The sequence below is a fragment of the Hevea brasiliensis genome, chromosome 17 (genome assembly GCF_030052815.1).
Source record: "Hevea brasiliensis isolate MT/VB/25A 57/8 chromosome 17, ASM3005281v1, whole genome shotgun sequence".
Lineage (NCBI taxonomy): Eukaryota > Viridiplantae > Streptophyta > Magnoliopsida > Malpighiales > Euphorbiaceae > Hevea > Hevea brasiliensis.
The window spans coordinates 12,927,201-12,947,967 of record NC_079509.1 but is presented as its reverse complement, the minus strand read 5'-3'; the positions used below and the strand labels follow the sequence as shown (position 1 = coordinate 12,947,967).

Sequence of the window (20,767 nt, the reverse complement as noted above, 5' to 3'; positions counted from 1 at the left end):
CTTGATCTTGCTATTATATATAGCCCCCACCAAGAGATCAAGAGCAACATAACCAAAGGGAAAGAAAAAAAAAAGATCATCGCGAGAGAAATGGAATTCTATTGCAATGACTTCAAGGTAGGGAAATGCCAAGGACAGAAGGTGGTGGATGGTGAGACCATGCCACTTGTGTTGCAACCTTCAGAACCTCACAAAGCTGGCTTAGACTCACTTCTGGAGGCTCTCGAGAGGAACAAGGACTGGTTTGAGGAAATGATCATCAAAAACAGTGCTGTTCTGCTTCGAGGTTTCGATGTGAAGAAAGCTGAGGATTTTAATGATATAGTTGAAACCTGCGGCTGGGATGATATTCGTTACGTAGGGCCTGCTCCAAGGACACACATTTATAAACGAGTATGGACTGCTAATGAAGGACCACTGTCTGAGTTCATTTACTACCACCATGAGATGGTTTTGGTAAGTCGATCAAAAGATTTCAAGATTGATTATATATATCCTGCTAATTATATATATCTTGCTAATTACTTTGACAGATAAAAGAATTTCCCAAGAAGGTTGTGCTTTTCTGTCAGATCCCACCACCAGAGGGAGGACAGACACCCTTTGTTCCTAGCTTCAAAGTTACAGAAAGGATGCTAGAGGAGTTCCCTCAAGAAGTGGAAGAAATTGACGCAAAAGGGCTCAAGTACACATTCACAGCTCTTAGCAACAATGATACATCATCCATGAGGGGCAGAGGCTGGGAGGATGCATTTGGAACATCAGACCGTGCTGAGGCTGAGAGAAGGTATGAATTAACAGCTTAACAATTAATTACTGTGATTTTGAATATTCATGGACTTGGAATAATAATTCAGATGAAATATATATATGCGTGTGTGACAGGGCAAAGGCTCTAGGGATGGATATGGAGTGGTTGCCCAATGGAGGTGTGAAGACAATTCTGGGTCCAAGGCCATTAACAACGGTGTTCGAGGGAAGAAAAGGAAGGAGGATGTGGTTCAACACGGTAGTTGGGATGCATGGAAAGGAGCTGAGCTCAGCTTTGATGGCAGATGGAACTGAAGTACCAGAAAAATTTGTGAAGAGATGTGATCAAATCATTGAAGAAGAGAGCATCCAATTCAAGTGGGAAGCAGGTGATGTCCTTTTTCTTGATAATTATGCTTTGCTTCATGGAAGAAGGCCTTCTTTGCCTCCCAGAAAAGTCCTTGTTGCCACATGCAAGTAGTAGAGCTTCAATTTGGCTGCCACAACCAGAGATGTGCTAAACCTCATGTCTATGTACACTTAATTGGAAAGAATAAAATGTGGGAGTGAATAAAATGTAAAGAAATTGTACCCACTGGGTTAGCCGAGTGCTAAATGCATCTTTTATTCAATTTGGACAAAATCCAAGTTCTCTTCTCCTTTCTTTCTAAAATAAAAATTACTCATATCACAAACTCTGTTTATCTATCTACAAAATTACAATAGCTAAAATGTGGGTTTGACCCAAACACAAAAAGCAACAAAATATGGTAGGAAATGAAATGTGATTTGTATTTGTATAGTGATGATCTCTTATAGTAATTGAAAATAGCTAAACCCCTAAGCATGTTGAAGTGGCCAATTATCTTTGGCTAATTATTAGATACATCGGGAGTACTAAAAAATAGTGTTTCATCTCTCACAGAAAAGTGAGTCATTCTTATAATATAAAGAGTGGGCCCCACATGATTGTGAGAGATGGTGCATGTATACCTAATATGTACCTAATAATTTCTCTTGGTCTTTCTATTCTTCAAATATTTCAGTAAAATCACAAATATGTATCATATTTTAAGAACTTAAAGAGGCTTAAGACAACTTAAAAATTTAGTCCTTGATTAACAATTTAATGCATTTTAATAATTAAAATGCTTACACTGTTTTAATTCATTAAATTACATCTTACTAAAATAATAAACAAATATACCAACTAATGATAAATGCACCTAATTTGGACAAGATCCAAGTTTTAAGTCCCTATCCCCTTTTCTTGGTGAATAAAAAATAATAATATGAATTAAAGAGATGCGTACAACATAAATAAATGTCCACTTATCGAATAAATAAAATTATCTAGGTTCATCGAATATAAGCTTGACAAATATATGGGTATATCTGATAAAAAAATCAATCTCATATAAAAATAAATTTATTAATCATTAAATTAAATATTTATATTATGATTTGTGTAAAATAAATAAATGATATATAATAAATATATGCATATAAATGTAAATATTTAATTTGACGATTATAAAATTTATTTTCATGATTTTTAACTTTTCATGATCATCCTTAAAAATATTTATCTATAACATGGTTTTCTTTTTAATTAAATTACTTATAAAAAAATGAAATATGTTTTTATCATAAAAATTTTACGATTATTTTATTATTTAAAATAATTAAAAAAAAATAATTGTTATCCTCTCAACCCAAATCGAATTGGACCTAAATGGTTGGGGGCTAAACTGCACCGGTTGGTAGCTCGACCAACATGCTGTTCCATCCGTATGGAACCACCCGTGCTTTAAATTTGGAAAACGAACCACCTTATTTTGCACCTTGCTCAATGTATTAACGCATATCTCGTAACTATAATAATTGGGAAAAGGGAAAAGAAAGGAAGGAATCGGTGATTAAATTAGCCACACAGAACCTCATTTCTCAACCCAACTTTTTTATTTGTATTAGGTTTATTATTCCATTACTCAACAATGATCCCTGGAAATGGCCGCTGGCCTTTGGTAGAAACCTGAATAACAACTCATTACTTCAATGAAGAGTTCTACCTATGAGCTTTAATTTAGTTGTACTGGAGTCATCTCCAAAGCCATACAGTCTCAAGTTCAAATTCCAATTGAAGTTAATTATACTAAAAAAAAGCCTTCAGCCTTCTGAACAATCTAATAGCAAGCACAGGTAAGCTGCACAAGATCTGAATGGTAAACAAGTAATTCTTCAATTGAAATATAATTCTTCTTCATTAGCTCCACAAGGACTGTTAAACAACAGGGAATGCGAATGGACTAAATGAAAAACACGGATCACATCCTACACTTTATTCTCTAGACAATCAGGAAAACATACTGCAAGCATAGCCCTATATTAGTTTGTTGGTTCGGGGCCACTGGGCTCTTACCGTACTAACATTTCAAAATAAAAGCACAGCCTATGATTGATGATTAGGCATGGCCCGGCCGCGGCCCCTCCCACCATAGCTGTAGCCATAGCTGTACCCCCTTCCATAAGATCCACGAGAACGACCACCACGTGGAAACCCACGGCCACCCCTACCTCCCCGATACCTTGAAAAGTTGCCAAAAGTCTGCAAATATTAAGCATGCATCCACATTGAGTAGAGTCCACAAATCTTTCAAAGGTCAAACCAGGAAAATTTATGTATAAAAATATGTAATACCTCTGTGTCTATCTTCAGTTGCTCAGAGAATTTAGTCCTTCCATTCTGAGAATCATAATCAAGTGCATTGCAGGAGAGTGTATCAAAAAAGTCATCTTTGTTATAAACAGGCTGTCGCAAAAAGAGAAATATCAGAACACACTGAAGCAGGAAAAAATGATAACAAATTTCTTTTCACAGAGATTTATTTAGCATCAGAGCAATGCGAAAAAGAATCCACCATCACCTTGACTTCAATATTGGTTAATTCATCATCATCTTCATATTGAGAATCTTCTTCATCGCTGTCTTTTCCATATTCTCTGTCCTTCGAATGAGATTTGTTACTCTTACCAAGATGACCCCATACTTCATCCTTCTTGAATTTTTCATTCATTGCCATAAAATCAAAATCCTCAGTAAATTTTGTCACAGGATGTGAACTCTGCAGAAAACAATTTCCAAGTTCCATTTCATAAAACTCCCCAATAATTAACAATTTGTGTATATGAAAACTTTTCAAGAAAATGAAGTAAATATGCTGAACTAAAATAAATCTCATACAACAAATTCAGACACCACAAATTTGAAATTACTGGATAACTCCAATAATACTTGAGACAATCTGCATATTAATATGCTTTATGAGATCAATCCCCCAGTCATATTATTTTAGCAAACTTATTTCACATTATCAAAGCTAAAGATGTTATGTCCAGAACACAGAATGCAACAGTGAATCAATGACTATTACATGCATGATAGCTGTTCATCAGTACCAGTCACAAATTAGCTTTGCAACATTTTTCAAAATTAGCAAAGCTAATCCTCCACTAATTTGGTAATATTCAGTAAGCAAACACCCCTTCTAATATTCACTGATGACTGAACACGGAAACTCATGAAATCCTCTCTCTCTCTCTCTCTCTCTCTCTCTCTCTGCCAAAATTCAAATCTATGAGACATTCAGGTTCCTATAGCATTTGAAAATTATAAGTATTAGCATTTTTACGAAGAAATGAAAGAGAAGCGTTACCCCAGTTCCTCTTCCTCCTTCACGCCCCCTATAACCATGACGAGAATGGTACGGAGCTCCATTTGGCTAGAAAAAATGAAGGAAAATGCGTTAGTCCTTAAATAAACAGTTAAGCAATTGTATAGACAAAAGAGAACTCAAATGTTCATTTATGCAGTCGAGCAACTTATGGCGAAAACACAATAGCAGAACCTTAGTCCTTAAAATATTCAGTAGTTAAGCAATTGTACAGACAAGAAAACTCAAATGTCCATTATACAGTCAAGCAACTTATGCCATATACTTGCTAAGGAAACACAATAACAGAACCTGTAATTGGTAAACCATATCCCTAGAACTTTCCACCCTTCCCCCTCTCATTCTACGATTGTAAAGAAAAAAAGGTCAGAATCCATTAAACACACAATTGTTGCTCAATGATCAGGTCACAACTAACAATTTATGGCAAATAAAATTATTGTTGAACTTATATACACAAAAAATCATAAGCAGGAGAAGAAGCAAATAAAAGACAGAATTCCAAAATTTGCAATTCAGCAGTTTCATCATATTCAAAAAAAGAAATAAGTTCACAGTCCCAATAATTGGGATTGGGAAAAAAAAAGAAAAAAAGAAAAACACATAATAGTGATGACATGGATTCTTTGGGAGCCGGCAAATCACATTCCATATCTCAACAGGAAATTCAAAGTACCATACTATTTCATTAGGAAAGTGTAGCAGTAAAGCTGGGCCTTAGCTTTAAAAGGGAGAGTTAAGAAAAGGTAGGATGAAGCAAATAAGAAGACATCTATTCAAGAAATACCTTATACTAAGAAAGAGTGCACAGGATTGATGATTATTTTAACAGTATATGAACATGCCACATATTATGCTTACTGATAGCTGGACATAAGCTAGCAAGAGAACAAACAAATTCACATAATGAATCTTAGAGATGGTCTAGAATTCATTATGATCAATGCACAAATAACCACAAATAAGCTTTCTGAAAAACTCGTTCAAAAAATTAATTCGAAGACCACTTCCAAGCATTCCAGCTAATCCAATAATCCTACCAATAAGGAGATATTGATCTAAAACAAGAATAACCAGTGCTTTCCAAAGGGAAGATGTTCACAAAGCAAGTATAACAAGATACTTCTCAAACCATACATTATGCTTAACCCGAGCCCACAATTACAAGTTAAAGTAAATCTGCACATAGACAGGCAAATGGAAATTAACACCTACATGTCAATGCACATTTTCTGCGTGGATAACAAACCTTATTAATTGCCCGTGCTGGAACAGGTAATGGGAGTATTGGTGGCTGAGCTTCCATAACAACAGGCACTGATGGCTCTGTTGATGATACCTGAACAACCTCCACATCTTTATGAGCAGTTTGCACAGGTTGTGATGAAGGGACTGTAGCGGGTGCAGACTGCAACAACTGACCTGGGGTTACCAATGGATGTGTGGGTGTTTCTGTTCGAAGAGAATTAGAGGCCACAACCAAAGATGTAGATTGTACAGTGCTTTGATAAGGCATTGTTGGACCAGAAATTGAATTAGGCTTGTTAGAGATTGGTGGTACAATGGTATTTAATTCTGAGCCTGAAGAAGTCAAAGGAGAGAGTGCTGGTAAGCTGGCATTTAAATTTGCTGCCGGAAGTGCAGAACTAGGAGCCTTAGTAGGAATCAAACTTGGTAATGTTTCTGAAGCTAATGTAGCAGAGGGCACCGAATGTAAAGTTGAAGGCAAGGTAGATGATGCTGAAGAAGAGGATACTAAATTAAGGGAGCTAGTACCAGCAGAAAGCAAAGGAGATTGAATATCTGGCAATGAAGCTGGTAAGTTTGAAACTGGCAAGTTTGAAGTCGGTAAGTTTGAAACTGGCAAGTTTGAGGCTCCAGCGGGTAAAGGGGCATTATAATTTGGATACTGCATTGGCTGCTGCATGGAAGGAGGCATTGACAGCCCAGGTGGCGGTCGAAGCAACGATTGTTGGTGTAAATGAGGAAGCCCATTTGGAGGACCATAGTAACCTTGCCAATACATTGGCATAGCAAGCCCACTCCCATTTGCATTTGGGGGAGGAGGTGAAGCTCCCCATGTTCCTAAATTCCCTCCAGGTTGATACAAAGGCAGCCCACCTTGGAAATTAGACCCAGGTAGTCCCATTTGAGCATTATGGGATCCAATATCACTCAAAGACCCACTAACAGCGGGTGGCAAGCTCGCAGGGGTAGAAACTGGATGAGGATAGTGAGACTGCATAAGAGTTAAGAGATTAGGAATTTAGGATTGTTAGAGGTCAACTTGAATGTGCACAAGGTAATTAGAAGTCTTCTATTACCTGTATAATTGCTGGATCGTTGTTTATAGGTGGTGTAGGCTGAACAGGGGGAGAAGACTTGACCTGTAAGTCCTGCAAAAATAAACAAAAAGGAAATTCAGGGTTTGGTTGATTAAGTATAATGAAATTCAGTTGGCCAATTACACATAGTGGAAATATATTGTTCATTAAAATGATAAGCTATAAAAAATAAAATAGGGTGCCAATGTTGGATCACTACAAGTACCACAAGGATGCTACATCTGCCTTTAAGTAACCCATATAGACATAATGGTAATAAACGTCTCCTCACAGCTCACTGGACCCACTACAAAGATTGGTTAAGGAAATGTTTTGTCAGTGACATTTTTCAAAAGATACAGACTTCAAGTTCTGAACTTTTACATGAAAATTTATTCAACTCCTGGAATACCTACCTACTGAAAGAGTGATGTAATCCTAGTGAGAGCCACATGTGGAGGCCACATTTGTGAGTACAAAACTAGTGAACACTGAAAAATCTCACACTAATACATAAATTTAACGATTTATCAAAAAAATTCAAATATTTAGGAAGTTCAATTTGATTTAGCTTCTAACTTTAGGTTCAATTAGTTCCCAACTGCCTATCTGTATACAACAACGCCCATCCAAAATCTAAAATTCTATAGAAAATCAGCTTATGACCATAAAGTTCACTAAATGAAAGGTTAGCATTCCATATCCAATGTTGTATAATTGTTGAGAAAATAAACCTTAGAATACTTCACTGATACACGGCAGATAGGAAAAGAGAGAAAAGAGGAAAGGAGAGGGTAATATATCAAGAGACACTTAAAATAAATTTCCAAAGTTGAAACTTTAATTCAATTGGTCATAAGCATCTAACTATCATTTAAAAATGCTGTCTCCAAAATCCTTTAACAAACATATTAAGCACTTAATGAAGCCTATAAAGACCTTTTATAAGCCACAATTATGGTCACAAGGTTAAGCATACAAAAAAGTGTTAACTTATTTCCCTGGAAGTATAAACAACAAAAGGGAAAAAAAAATAGTTCCCAAGTATTTGAGCACTCTTCTTAAATACATTATCACTTTCTTAATAATGGTAAAGATGTCAAGTTAGACTGTTAGACTAGACATTTCATTCAAACCTATCTACGGATACATAGCAACCAAGAATGACAATCAATCTTCGTAAGAAATATGTATAAATATGTACAAAACCATAAAAAACTATCAACATCGGTAACTGGGGCAAACACACCACAGTACTAATGCTAAACAGTACAGAATAGAAGCTAGGAAAACCCAAACTAAGGTCAAAGAAGCAAAAGCAATAGCAACAACTTAGTTTTAAACTGTTATGACAAACTGAAAATCAGGTTTGCCATTTTGCTAAATGAAAAGTATAATTAAAAGAATTTCATTCCACACAAGTATACTTCTGCACGCACACGCACAGGCACACACAACAATTGCCTTTATTTCTAAAGCCAGATAGAAATTTTGACAGCAGCAACTCTCACAAATGATATCTTACGTATCAGTCTGTGTTAATGATACCTTTATGTCACTTCCACGGAACAATATGTATTCATAAACTTTGTCACTGGGTGGGATTTGCGGACCATCTTTTTTCCGTCCTTCTGTTCCAAATGACCGCACTGCCGACACATAAACAACAAAATAACGAATACATACTACGCAGCTCAAGGTGACCATTGATGAAAATCAATCAACAAAAAAACTATTTCCTGTCAATAATTCCCATGTTAGTCTTAAAAATGAATATTAATTAGAAAGCATATGTCACACATTAGTTTTTACAGACATGCTGGCTTTACAAAAACCGTATAAAATCGCAGGAAACAATAGCAAAAAGACGAAAATAAGCAGTTGAATGTGTTCCGATAATAATTAACTGAAGCAGCACATTTAATATTAGCGAATGAATTAGAGAAATGTCAAATTAAATTTGTGCACCAAGCAGATTAACACACATTTTAAAAACAACCCTACATTGTCTTTGCACAAGAAAACTGAAAAAAGTAAAAAAAAAAAATAAAAAAAAAATTAGGCAAGAAAAGGGGTACCGTTTTTCAACCCGATACTGGACTCTTCGGTGTTGATATTGTAGAGAACGCCCTCGTATCTGATCTCACTCTTGGAAGTCAAGCTTATCAAGCTGCCTATGTAGGAATCGGCGGTCGAATTCGATCTCGAAGTGGACGCCGCATTGGTACTATTCTCCGTAGCCATGGTGGATAAATCCCTCTCTCTTTACTCCAATCCTAACCTACACATACACAGACATGCACATATCTCTAATCTATTAACAGAAATTCACCGCGAAACAGCCAAAAACTGAACTCAGAGAACAGATATATAGAGGATTAGGGTTTAGGTTATCTTTGCGATTACCAGTTCCTGTTTGCGGAAAAGGGCAGATCTAATCAGTATTGTTTTTTTTTTTTTAGGGGTGGAGTTGTGGTTTTTGGTCATGTAGTGGGGTATGACGAGATATCCAATGATGAAGAGCCACGTGAGCCACATTTGAACTTGGTGGCCTTCTACATGCTTAATGCTACTCATTCTTAAAATTGTCACTTACACCCGCCTAATTATTATCTAAATTAAGATAATCTCATATTATGCATAGGAAACTTATAATTTTATTTTTTAATTTAATTTTTAATTTTATTATAAATAAATTATTATTAAATTAATTTTTAATTAAATTTTTTTATTTAATTTATTTTAAATAATTTTTTATTTATTATAATAATAAGTTTTTAATTAATTTATTTTGTAATTAATTAAGATACTTATTTATTTCCTTTTATACATATGATAATAGTAGTTTATGTTATTAATTCGTTTAAAATATAATAAAATTATTTTATTTAAAAATTAATTTAAATTTCATAAAATTTTTATATTTTATTTTATAATTTATGTAATTTGATATTTAATTTTTTATGAATTATAAAAAAAATTATATTAAATTAATGAAAAAATAATGTTATTTTAAAAATATATAAATATAATAATATATTAAATTACTAATGAATTGAATTATTTATTTTTAATAATAAAAAAAATATATAACATTATTATTATTTAAAAATAATATTTTATTATACTATTTTTTAAAATTACTATTTCTTTAAAGTGTAATTTTTTTTATTAATCTGATATATTTTTTATAAAATAAATTTTTCACAAAAATATTATCATTTTATATAAATTTATTATATAAAATAAATACATTTTATATAATTAAAATTTTAAAATATCATTATTTTTTATTAATATAATAATATTTAAAATACTTATTATTATTTAAAAGATAAATCTCATAATTTTGATGTCATAATTTTAATTTTTTCACTAATTCTTACTTATAACTAAATTTTTAATGTAATTATATCTGTAATTTAATTTTAGAATTTAGATATTTAATTAAAAACTTAGATATTTAATTAAAATTTAAATGTAATTTATTGAAAAGTAATAATAATAAAAAATGAGTAATTAAAATATTAATTATAATTATATTTGATATATAATTATAATAAAATAAAATATTAAATAAAAATTTATAAAAAAAATTAATAATTAAATATATTTAAATAAATAAATTTTAAAAATGATAACCAATAATTTTTTAAAGAAATAAAAAAGAGCCAATTAATAATTATTTTTTTAAATTAATAGTCATCAATAACCTTTTATTATTATTATTATTATTATTATTATTATTATTGTCATCTTTTAAATTATTTTTTATTTTAAATTATTATTATTATTAAGGATATTATGTGGTAAATAATATTTTTTTTATATATAAATTCATAAAAAAATATAAATAATTTTTAAATATTGTATTTAATCATAAAATGTCTTAATTTTTAAAAATTAATTTTAAAAAAAAATAATAATTTGAAACATAAATATTAAAATAGTATTATAAATAATAGTGATAATTAAAAGATAAATAAAAAATTAAATAATAATTAGTATAAAAAAATTATTTATGAAAAGTAACATGTAGCAAAATTTTATAAAAGAAAATATCATATGACATTCTCTTGAAAATACCTTCCTCTTTATATATATATATATATATATATATATATTAAAATTATGATAGATATATATATATATGTGAATTTTTTAATTTTTTAAATGTTTATAGAATTTAATATGGAAAAGAAATTTCCATATATAATTTCTCCTTTTAGTTGAAATTAAATAAAAAGTTTGGCCGTGGATCCGAACTAAAAATGATTGTTCTAATTTAGGTGAAGGGATTGGACCGTCTAGGGTTAATTAAGAGCTATTTCGATTTCTAAGGTTTCGATTTTGAGATAAAAAGAAAAAAAGTTTGTTGATTAAGTTTTCGGCTGGATTCAATTTTGATTTTAAATTGATGAATTGATAGGTTAGTTTGGTCTAAATACAATTCTAAACCGCTAAAAATTATTTCAAAAAAAAATCACCAAAAATTATCATGTATATTTTTTCAAGTAAGAAACTACAAAAAAAATAATTAACTATATATATATATATATATATATATATATATATATATACATTTTTTTTTTAAATCATACATAACTCCAGTATTTCATCTTCTTAACGGCAAGTTTTCATAATATTTATCTCTTCTTATATGCATATATAATATTTCATTAACATGTCAAATAAACTATCGAATTTTGTCCTAGAATAAAAGACACTAATATCAAGAAAAATTAAAATAATATCTTTAAAATAATTTATCAATAAAAATTGGAGCTTGATCAGCAAAAATATTGCTTGTTGATAAAGAGAGACTGCAGGTTCTCAAAGATGACTGAGAAGATGAGGCTCAGCAGGAATTGCACATTGGTGAAAGTGAAAATCTTAAAATTACCAATCATGAAAGGTTAGAGCGCCTTTGCTTTGTGGCAGAATTGAAACAGGAATTGGAGAAGTACAGGAGTCAGGAGCTTCTTTTCAAATAAGGTAAAGATTTGAAAGAGGAGAGAGATAAGTTTGAGAATAGTGGGAAGTTCTGGGAGGGAAAAGAGCTCAACTTAGTAAGGAGTTAGACAGAATTAATGAAGAGAGGGAGCAATTCGAGAAGTTGCAGCACACTGAAGAAAAATGGCTGAAGAAAGAGGAAAATACAATGGAAAAGTACATTCAAAGGGAGTTGGAGGCTGTTGCTGGAAAAAGAATCATTTGAAGCGAGAAAGACACATGAGCAACTTGTTTTATCCAAAAATGCTGAAATGAAGCATGGTAAAATGGTGTAATACTTTGACTCACAGAAAGAAATTTTGAGGCTGATCTGATACATACAACGTTTTACCATAACAGTTAATCATTCTAGGTCTCATGTGGATCCCATAATCATCTACCATCGTGGTAAAATGTTATATGTACATCAGTTTCACCAAATAAAAGTTCATGACAAAGGAAGAGGTCATTTGAGGAGTAGAAGGAGAGACAACTTAAGGATATAAATTACTTAAAGAAGTTGCTCAGAACTCGGAAGGAATGAAAGAAATACGCTCAGAAAAGAACAAAAAAAAAAAAAAAAAAAAGCAATAAGTTGCAAAAAACAAGAAGCAGCAAGAGGGACAGCAATTTGGAATGCAAATTAAAAGACATTGGTGAGCTTGTGATGCTTAGCAATAAGTTTCGGGACCTACGGGAATCAGGGAAACAAATCACTTCCTTGCATTTGTTGAGAAGCATAAGAGCTGCAAGAACTGTGGAGACATCACTCATGAATTTATACTTTCTGATCTCGTGCCGCCTGAGTCCTGACATGGAAGACAGGAAAATACTGCCCCTTCAGAGGCAAGCTGATGAAATTTTGAGGGATGATAAGCTGTGAATGTTCCTGGTGTTATGAATGTCAACAGGTCTCCCGGTGAACTTGATTTGGGATATTCCAATTCTCAATCTCCGCGTGTCTTGGTTCCGTAAATGCACTTCAAATGATTATTAGCATATCCCCCACTAAAAAGACACAGCATGGAACAATTCCAATTTTGGCAGAAGAAAAACCTGATGGATTTTGTATGCTTGCCAGTAAAGCAGCTAGAGGTGGTGGTGTTCCTGGAGATGAGTTTTGTCAGTAGCTTCATTGTGGTGGCATTAAAGGAGTGGGATTCTTGAGGAAAGCTTTGTAATATCTAGTTCTTGAGGAAAGCTCTGAAGAACATGAACATTGTGTAAAAAATGTGCAGTCTAATGATATTTCTTGTATCATTGATGAAAGTATAGAGAAGCCGGCGAGCAACATTGCAAGGAAGCGGGAATGTGCACCAACTGAACGTGAGCAGGATGCTGGTGATAGTGAAGGATGTTCTGAGAGGGTCACAACTGGTGGTTGCAGGAAGAGGCGACAAATGGTGGCTTCAGCAATCACTCCAGGGCAAAACAGCTCAATATTAGGTGACACAGGACCTAATTTCTTAGGCTACGGTTGATATAGCTTGATAATTGTCATAATTCAAGCAAGATTCCATTACAAGGTTACTGATTTGCTTGGTTATGATAGATTGTCATAATCAAATCATTATTTTAGGCCATGTAAATATGTAACAACTATTTCACATGAAAACTTAAATAAAATAAAATAATAATTCCGTTCATTATGCTTATTACCTTCACTAACATCAATGCCAAGACCCTTCATTGCTACTAACATAAATACTATTATTGCCTCCACCATATTCACTTCTGTTACTGCTATTTACCACCATTACTACCGCCGCCACTACCACCAGTACGTCAGTGCTGCCACCACTAATGACCACCATCACAATTCTTTCACCACCATTGCAATTCCATTGTAGTGCCACTCTTCACCATCATTGTCACTATTGCAGCTATCGTAATTGCCATTTTTATGTTATCTACCAAACAAAATAAATATGGGAAGGAAAATTGTCATTATATTATATCAAACTTTCATTTATGCGACCAAACACATGATCCCATTCCATCTCGTTTCTTATTTGATTACATTATTGATTATATGCCATTCCATTACATCGTACCTAATTTGACCTTGTTTTCTGAATGAGAATGACAGTACTATGGCACCTACTCTGATATCAAGGAAGTGATTTTTTTTTTTTTTTTTTGTTGTGGTTGGGGGGGGGGGGGGAGAGGAGGGGAGACTCAACTGTGATTAGTGAAGGGGCAAAATCTGCCAATCAAGCATTTTCTGGCTTCAGTGACGAAGATGGGGGAGAAATTAGGAACTGATGGTGGTGGTGGTGAAGAACCAACACCAGAAACTGTATCTGCATTCTCACCCGGAGTTGCTTTGGAGTTCTTACAGGATAGGGCAGTCACGGTAACATTCTAATTCTTTACCAAAGTTGACTAGTTATTTCGTTATGATTCTTAGTCGAATTTCCTCCATGTATTTTGCACTAATATCTTTCTCTCCCACAATTATTGTAATACAATTGCAAACTAAAGCACCATGATGATACTTGAATAACTTGATTCCCCCGGTACTAGGTACTTGCTAGTTTCATCATCAAGCTTGTCAACTAAAAAAAGTTGGTTTATCTGCAAAAGTTAAAACACTAATAAATCAGGGTCTATTACACATTATTAATGACATTAATGTTGAAAAAAATATTTTTTTAAAATATATTAGTAAAAGGATATTAAAAATTAGTTTAACATTAAATTTGACATATTTTAATAGCAAAATTTTAAAATAATAAAAATTTTTTTAATTATTTTTTATTATTATTTAAAATAATTTTTTTTCCTAAAAAAGGCTTTTTTTAGCCCAAAATCCCAATACCCAAAAAAACCTCAAAAAGAGATAAACTTGCTCAGGAAAAGTTATCAAGGCATCATATATAAAAGTTGCCATCCATCTTAGAAGAAAAATGTAACTTTTTTTTTTTGCTCCTTTATTTCAACCAACTGTGACTCCACTTTTATTTTTGTAAGCAAGAAACCCTTAATTCATCCTAATTTAGTGATTTTTTTTTTAATTATATGTGTGGTGATGAGTTGAACCTGGATCTTGAAGATCCAACATATATGTAGCTGCTATTACTGAACTATGCTCACCACTGCTCTACTTCAGAAATTTTGATGATGGATTTTGAATAATTATATTCTTGGATCTTCTCTATTTTCTAGGTTGGTTTCTCCTTTAGCTGTGTACTTAAGGGCATTAATAAGTCATCTGCTGAAGAAATTGAATGTTCTTCATTCATTTGAGACTTTTCAATGGTTCCATAATTCCATCTGAATCAAAGTGGGATTTGGGATTATCATCGCAAAGGGCACTAAAGCTCTTTATTTCCCCCTTTTAGAGGCACAGTACAGGATATCTTGCTGTGGACAATTCCAGCATCAGCTGATTGATTTTGAAACATTAATTTAATCCTTATTCATTTACTTCCCTGTCGGCTGTCGTATCACTGGAAACACGACATAAACAACCTATAATTGTAGAGGAAGATTAATTTTACTTTTAACATCACCAACTGAGAAAAACAAGATTGGGAAGTCAAAACGACAGAAAATAATGGAGCAGGTACCACAGATAGCATTTAATTAAGATTTCCTTTAATGCAATTAAAAATGGTATTTAATTAAGCATGTGCAAAGTCCACCATGGAATAGTAGTGTGGAAGCAGAAGGTCAAGTTAGCAACTTGCTTCCGGCTGGACTCGACCCATACACGGAACTTCCAGTGTCTGACAGTACCACTTCTGGTCTAATGGCGGTTTATTAGTTGAGAATTTTTGACCTTTGAAATTTAGCTCTGAATTTTTGACCTTTTCAATTCAGGGAAAAAAAAAATGGTCTAAGTAATCAATATAGCTTGAAAAATTTAGACGTTATTGTCAGAATTTTCCTACTAATGACAAAGATACATTGAAACCTATGTTTTGAGAAAGATTAGATTAATACTTCAATGTAGGAATTGCCTAAGAGTTTTATGCTTGTTGGAAAAGGAAAGTGTTTTTTTCTATAAATTTTATTTTTAATAATTGAATTTAATTAAAATTTAAATTCTCATCATTGATGCTTCTCTTGGAAGATAGAAATAGTCAAGAGTCTGCTCTCTTCCTGGAAAATTGGTCGAGTTATGCTAAATTGCCAATCCCATTGTGATGAGACTAGAGATTTCAGACAGTGACTCAGCCAAGATAAGGAATCTAACTCGGCATGCACACGTCAAGAAATTAAGCCCGCCTATCTGGACCTTCCCGAGCTAACGCAAGTCTACCTAGCTGCCTGAAATCGACCGCACCAAGAATGCCACGATGGACGCCTAATTTATCAGTCTCTCAAGTTCGTCTTCTACCCTGCATGACTCTGTTTATGTGACATTTGAACGATCATCGTCTCTTTTACGTATTGAGAAAATAAAATATTCATGCACCCACATGACAATACTTAATTAAATTTCAAATAAAAAAAAAATTATAATTTTAATCTTATTGAGTTGAAATTTATTAATAATAAAGTATATCTTAAAGAAGTAATATTATAATAATGATTATTAGACCATTTCAATGTTCAACAACTGTATATGTTTCATAATCCCCAGTTTTGGCTTACGTTAATGCTCACCTGCTCTTAAATGTCGGTCTCAATAGGTCAAGTATTTCCTAATTTTACCTAATTAATATTCTCAGCTTTCGTAACAAAAAGAAAATAAGAGGAAGAAATTCTAAGATTATTTACAGAAAATTAAAAAGCTGACGGATCACCACGTTGATAATTGACACACCAAGTGGCTCACAACATGTCATCCGTTCAACACGTAATGCTTTGTTCAAAGTCTTCACCAATGTGGTTATATTTTTAATTTATTTCATTCTTAATTTACTACTATCAGTTCATTTAATAATTATTATTAATAAAATAAAATTAAGATAGAAATTTCTTTATTTATAATATTGAATCAAATTAATATTTTATAATGTTAAGAAAATAAGAAAATAAATTAAAAGTAAGTGTTTATTATGGGTGTTTGATTAAATACTCAAACAAAACAACTAAGTATAATTTCATTTCTTTTCTTTTCTTTTCATTTCATTTCTTTTCTCCTCACATCTTCTAATTTACCATAAAACAAACAGGGTATAAATAAAATTGCTTAATGGCATTCATTAATCATTATAATTGGAGAACAAGCTATGCTATGAGAAATAAATTAAGAATGAGATTAGCACTGGTTTTTTTTAATTCCAATGCAGGTATGCATCAATGTCAGATTGAATGTATGAAGGGATTAGCGGACCCCATTATGCTTGTTTTCTTAACAGAGCTTCGCACGCAAAAGATCCCCTTATCAAATTCAACTATCAGAATTTTAACAAAGAAAATAATTAATTGTACTAATATAATAAAATCATACAATTAATTGATATAATATATAAATTTACTTTTGAATTTTATTTGACATATTTTTCAATTCTTGTAAATATCTTATAATATATTTCAACTCTTATAAAAATAAAATTAAAACACCCTTTTAATCTTAGAGTACTATTATGACATTTTAAAAATTTAACATATAATTAAATTTTTTTAATAAAATTTAAATATAAAATAGTGTATTCGAGCTAATTAATTTATTAATTAATGCCTTATTTAAATGTGTCATGATTGTGATGACAAAGACGATTTCAGAGAGCCCAAATTGGTCTTAGTCTTAGATCCCTACATAGATTTTGAAAATTGAGTTTTTGGATAATATAGAATATGTTGTTTATGGAAGAAATGAATATAATGAAACAATTAACTAGCATATTCTAACGTATGAATCCTATTTACTTTTGGAAATTAAGAGAATATATTATATTATATTATATTATATATGCAGAATTTATATGAAAAACTGAGAGAGGTAATAAAAATTAAAATTCATATATTCTTAATACTGATCTACAACTATAAAAAATACTTTAATTAGCTGCAGTAGAGAGAATAGTAATTTTAAGAAGCATTGGATTTTCATGAATTTGTGTATCCATCACAAAACAAGAACTATTTGTGTTGCTTGTAACTTAGATAAGCTTACAAACTCACCTAACAACAAAAGTTGATATATATGTATACGTATCTAGTGGTCATTGAAAGCTTTGACACTAGCAACTTTAAATTGATTTCCATATCTATGCGATAAGTAAAACAAAATTCTACTAATAAATTTAAGTTCAACTATCATAAATTGAAATTTAATCTCTCTCAATTAAACTATTAATTATGCTAAATTAAATTGGTTTATTCCTCTCATTGAGCATTATAGAAAAGATTATTGCCTTAGCCTATAGATGAAAAATGACGTAGAGTTTAAGAGGAAAATATTTTTGTACATTTTTAACGGGTTATTGTCTATGCAGTAAATAGTTCACATTTTGTTATGTATTGTGAAGTTAAAGTAGTAAATATATTAATTATATTCAAAAGAATAAGAAGGATAAACTAATATATTTACTATTTTAATTTTATAATACATCACAAAGGATGTTTTCACTGTATAAATAATAGCCCCTTAATAATGGATAAGATTACATTCCTCTTAAATTATATGCTTCAATAAGAATTTTTTTTTTCCAAATCTTACCAGCTTTTGTGGTCATACCCTAATAATAATTAATTAAGAATATTCTTAATTTAACTTATAAGTCTTCAAAAACAAAATAAGTTTTTAAGAATGATCTTAAAAGCACACTCTTCATATCATTTTGATAAATTTAAAATTACTATTACTATAATTCTCTCTTCAACTTTCATTTTTATCAATTTGACTAGTTCCATTAGATTAAAAAAAGAAAAAAATCTTTTTTTCTCTCTATATATGAGTGCCATCAAGATGTGAAAATGTATTTACCTTTTATTTTATATGAAATAAAAAAGTATATTTTTAAGCTTTAAAAAGGAAAAAAAAAACTACAATAGATAGAAACTTTAATAGTATTCTTTATATGTTGTTAAAATATATATGTACTGAGGATACAAAGTCTATGCCGGCACCAAATATTTAGAGAATAATAATCTTGAAGCGTTGACATTTCAAAAATCAAAACGCAAAAAATGCATTAGTCGTTAGCGTGCGTTTCACTCCTCTGCCTCTGTTTCCTCCTCTTTACATTCCCACTTTCCTTAAAATCGCTCTTTCCCATGCATAATATAATAACATCCATCCCCTTCTCTTCTGTAAAAATATTATCACAAACCCATTTCTCTCTTGCTAAGACCCTACCCTTTCATTTCCAACATTATATTCTTCCTTCCATGGCTTCTTCTTCTTCTTCTTCTTCGTTTCGATCTAAACATCTTTCTGCTTTCAACATCATCTATCTTTTCTTCCTCTTCTCCCTTCTAATCAGCTCTTCCACTGTGGCCGCTAGACCTGGTATAACTTTCACGGTTGACAAAAGGGAGTTGATGCAACCTGAGAATATGAAGACTGTTCATCGGAGATTATACGACACAAGCTTCTTATATAAGAGCCAGATGTTCAACTTCTTGCCTAAGGGGGTCCCCATACCACCTTCTGGTCCATCCAAGAGACACAACTCGATACAAAATTGAGTAACCAATCCCTTTTTGTGGTCATAGTTTAATTAATTAGACTCCTCATATATTTTTCATTTCCATTTTATAGTTCTTGGGTTCTTGAAATTTGCTTGGTCAGTGAAGGATAATGAGATCAAAATACAAGAAATAGGACTTTTTGGGGGCTTTTTTTTTTTCTTGCATTTACTGTATAGGTTGAATAGAAGAAGGGTGTTTTTTTTTTCTTTTTTTACACATATATGGTAATTAATTCATTCCAATATGAAAGAAGTATTGTGTACCAACTTTACAATTTTCCCAAGTTCAATTATTTTGCAATGGTCAAAGTTAAAGCAATTCAGCTTCATCTTGTTCTGTATTTGTTAACAGAGGCTAGGTTGGAGTTCATCACGTTGATGATGATATTTTTTCTTTATTTGTTTATGAAATTTGACTTTGAAATTGTCACAAAAGCCACCATTTGGATCTACTAGTCTGAATAAATAGATGGGAGGTCCACAGCCGTTACCTAAAAGTCATTCAACGTGGTTCTATATTAGAGTAGACTTGGTGTCATGCTCATGCATGCCTACCCCACATGGCCTTTGCCTTCCCCTTCATTCAGGGCACCCTTCTTTTCTTCATTTGCATTGAATTTCATCCAATGCAAGCAACTTCGTAAATTTAATGGAAATTTTCCATGGATAACGATACCATCTTTTTAATCATGCAAATGAAATTCTTGCGTCTCATTTTGCTCAAATATTTATTTTTCAAAGAAAAAAAAGGTCCCGTGCAAGGCATTTCGATCTCAAAATTCGATTTCTGCAATCTAATCCTGTTGAAAAGTTTACTTAAGGCATATTTGTCACTTTGACCATATCTTAATATATATATTTAATGTTCTAATTAATTTTTTATTATAATAACTATTAAATATTAATATAAATAATTGTACGGAATGCCACATATGCATATTTCCTTGACTCCGTGTACAGCATAGAGTTCCAAAAGGTGTATAATAATCATACTAAATTGTGCAATGTATTAAAAAAGGACTATTCAATCCGAATTTTATTAATTAATTATAAATTTAATAATTTCAGATTAATTAAAATTGAATTTTCTTTAATTTTAATATAATTAATCGGCTATTCACTCGTTGCGTGTACGTACAATAATTATATTTTAATATATTATATGAATATCATTTTATAAATAGAAATTTTGCGTACATACTTAAATATTTATTCTTTTTAAATTTATCAAATAAATAATATATTTTTAGTAATTAAATAAAATTAAACTAAAAATATATGATAAATTTTAATAAATTATGATTTATGGGGAAATTGTAATTCTTAAAATTTTTAATATCTTTGCAATTGTATTACGGCTTGTGCTCTGAATTTATCA

General features: G+C 31.6%; 2 protein-coding genes and 1 pseudogene across 2 annotated transcripts; 2 read left to right on the top strand and 1 right to left on the bottom strand.

Annotated features, from left to right (window-relative positions):
- On the top strand, window positions 1-1,393 carry LOC110642516 (clavaminate synthase-like protein At3g21360). The gene is made up of 3 exons (XM_021794601.2): window positions 1-456; window positions 534-787; window positions 886-1,393. The coding sequence occupies exons 1-3, from the start codon at window positions 91-93 to the stop codon at window positions 1,229-1,231; spliced, it is 966 nt and encodes a 321-aa protein (XP_021650293.2). The 5' UTR covers window positions 1-90; the 3' UTR covers window positions 1,232-1,393.
- A 1,576-nt stretch (window positions 1,394-2,969) lies between these two features.
- LOC110642499 (protein decapping 5) lies at window positions 2,970-9,360 on the bottom strand. The gene is made up of 9 exons (XM_021794581.2): window positions 9,215-9,360; window positions 8,887-9,089; window positions 8,357-8,457; window positions 6,809-6,880; window positions 5,734-6,723; window positions 4,467-4,532; window positions 3,678-3,875; window positions 3,452-3,562; window positions 2,970-3,358 (listed from the first exon to the last, which is right to left on the bottom strand). Exons 2-9 carry the CDS (start codon window positions 9,050-9,052, stop codon window positions 3,203-3,205), a joined length of 1,860 nt encoding a protein of 619 aa, XP_021650273.2. The 5' UTR covers window positions 9,053-9,089; window positions 9,215-9,360; the 3' UTR covers window positions 2,970-3,202.
- Window positions 9,361-11,306: 1,946 nt separating this feature from the next.
- Window positions 11,307-13,281, top strand: LOC110642495 (nuclear matrix constituent protein 1-like; annotated as a pseudogene).
- The last annotated feature ends 7,486 nt before the right edge of the window (window positions 13,282-20,767 follow it).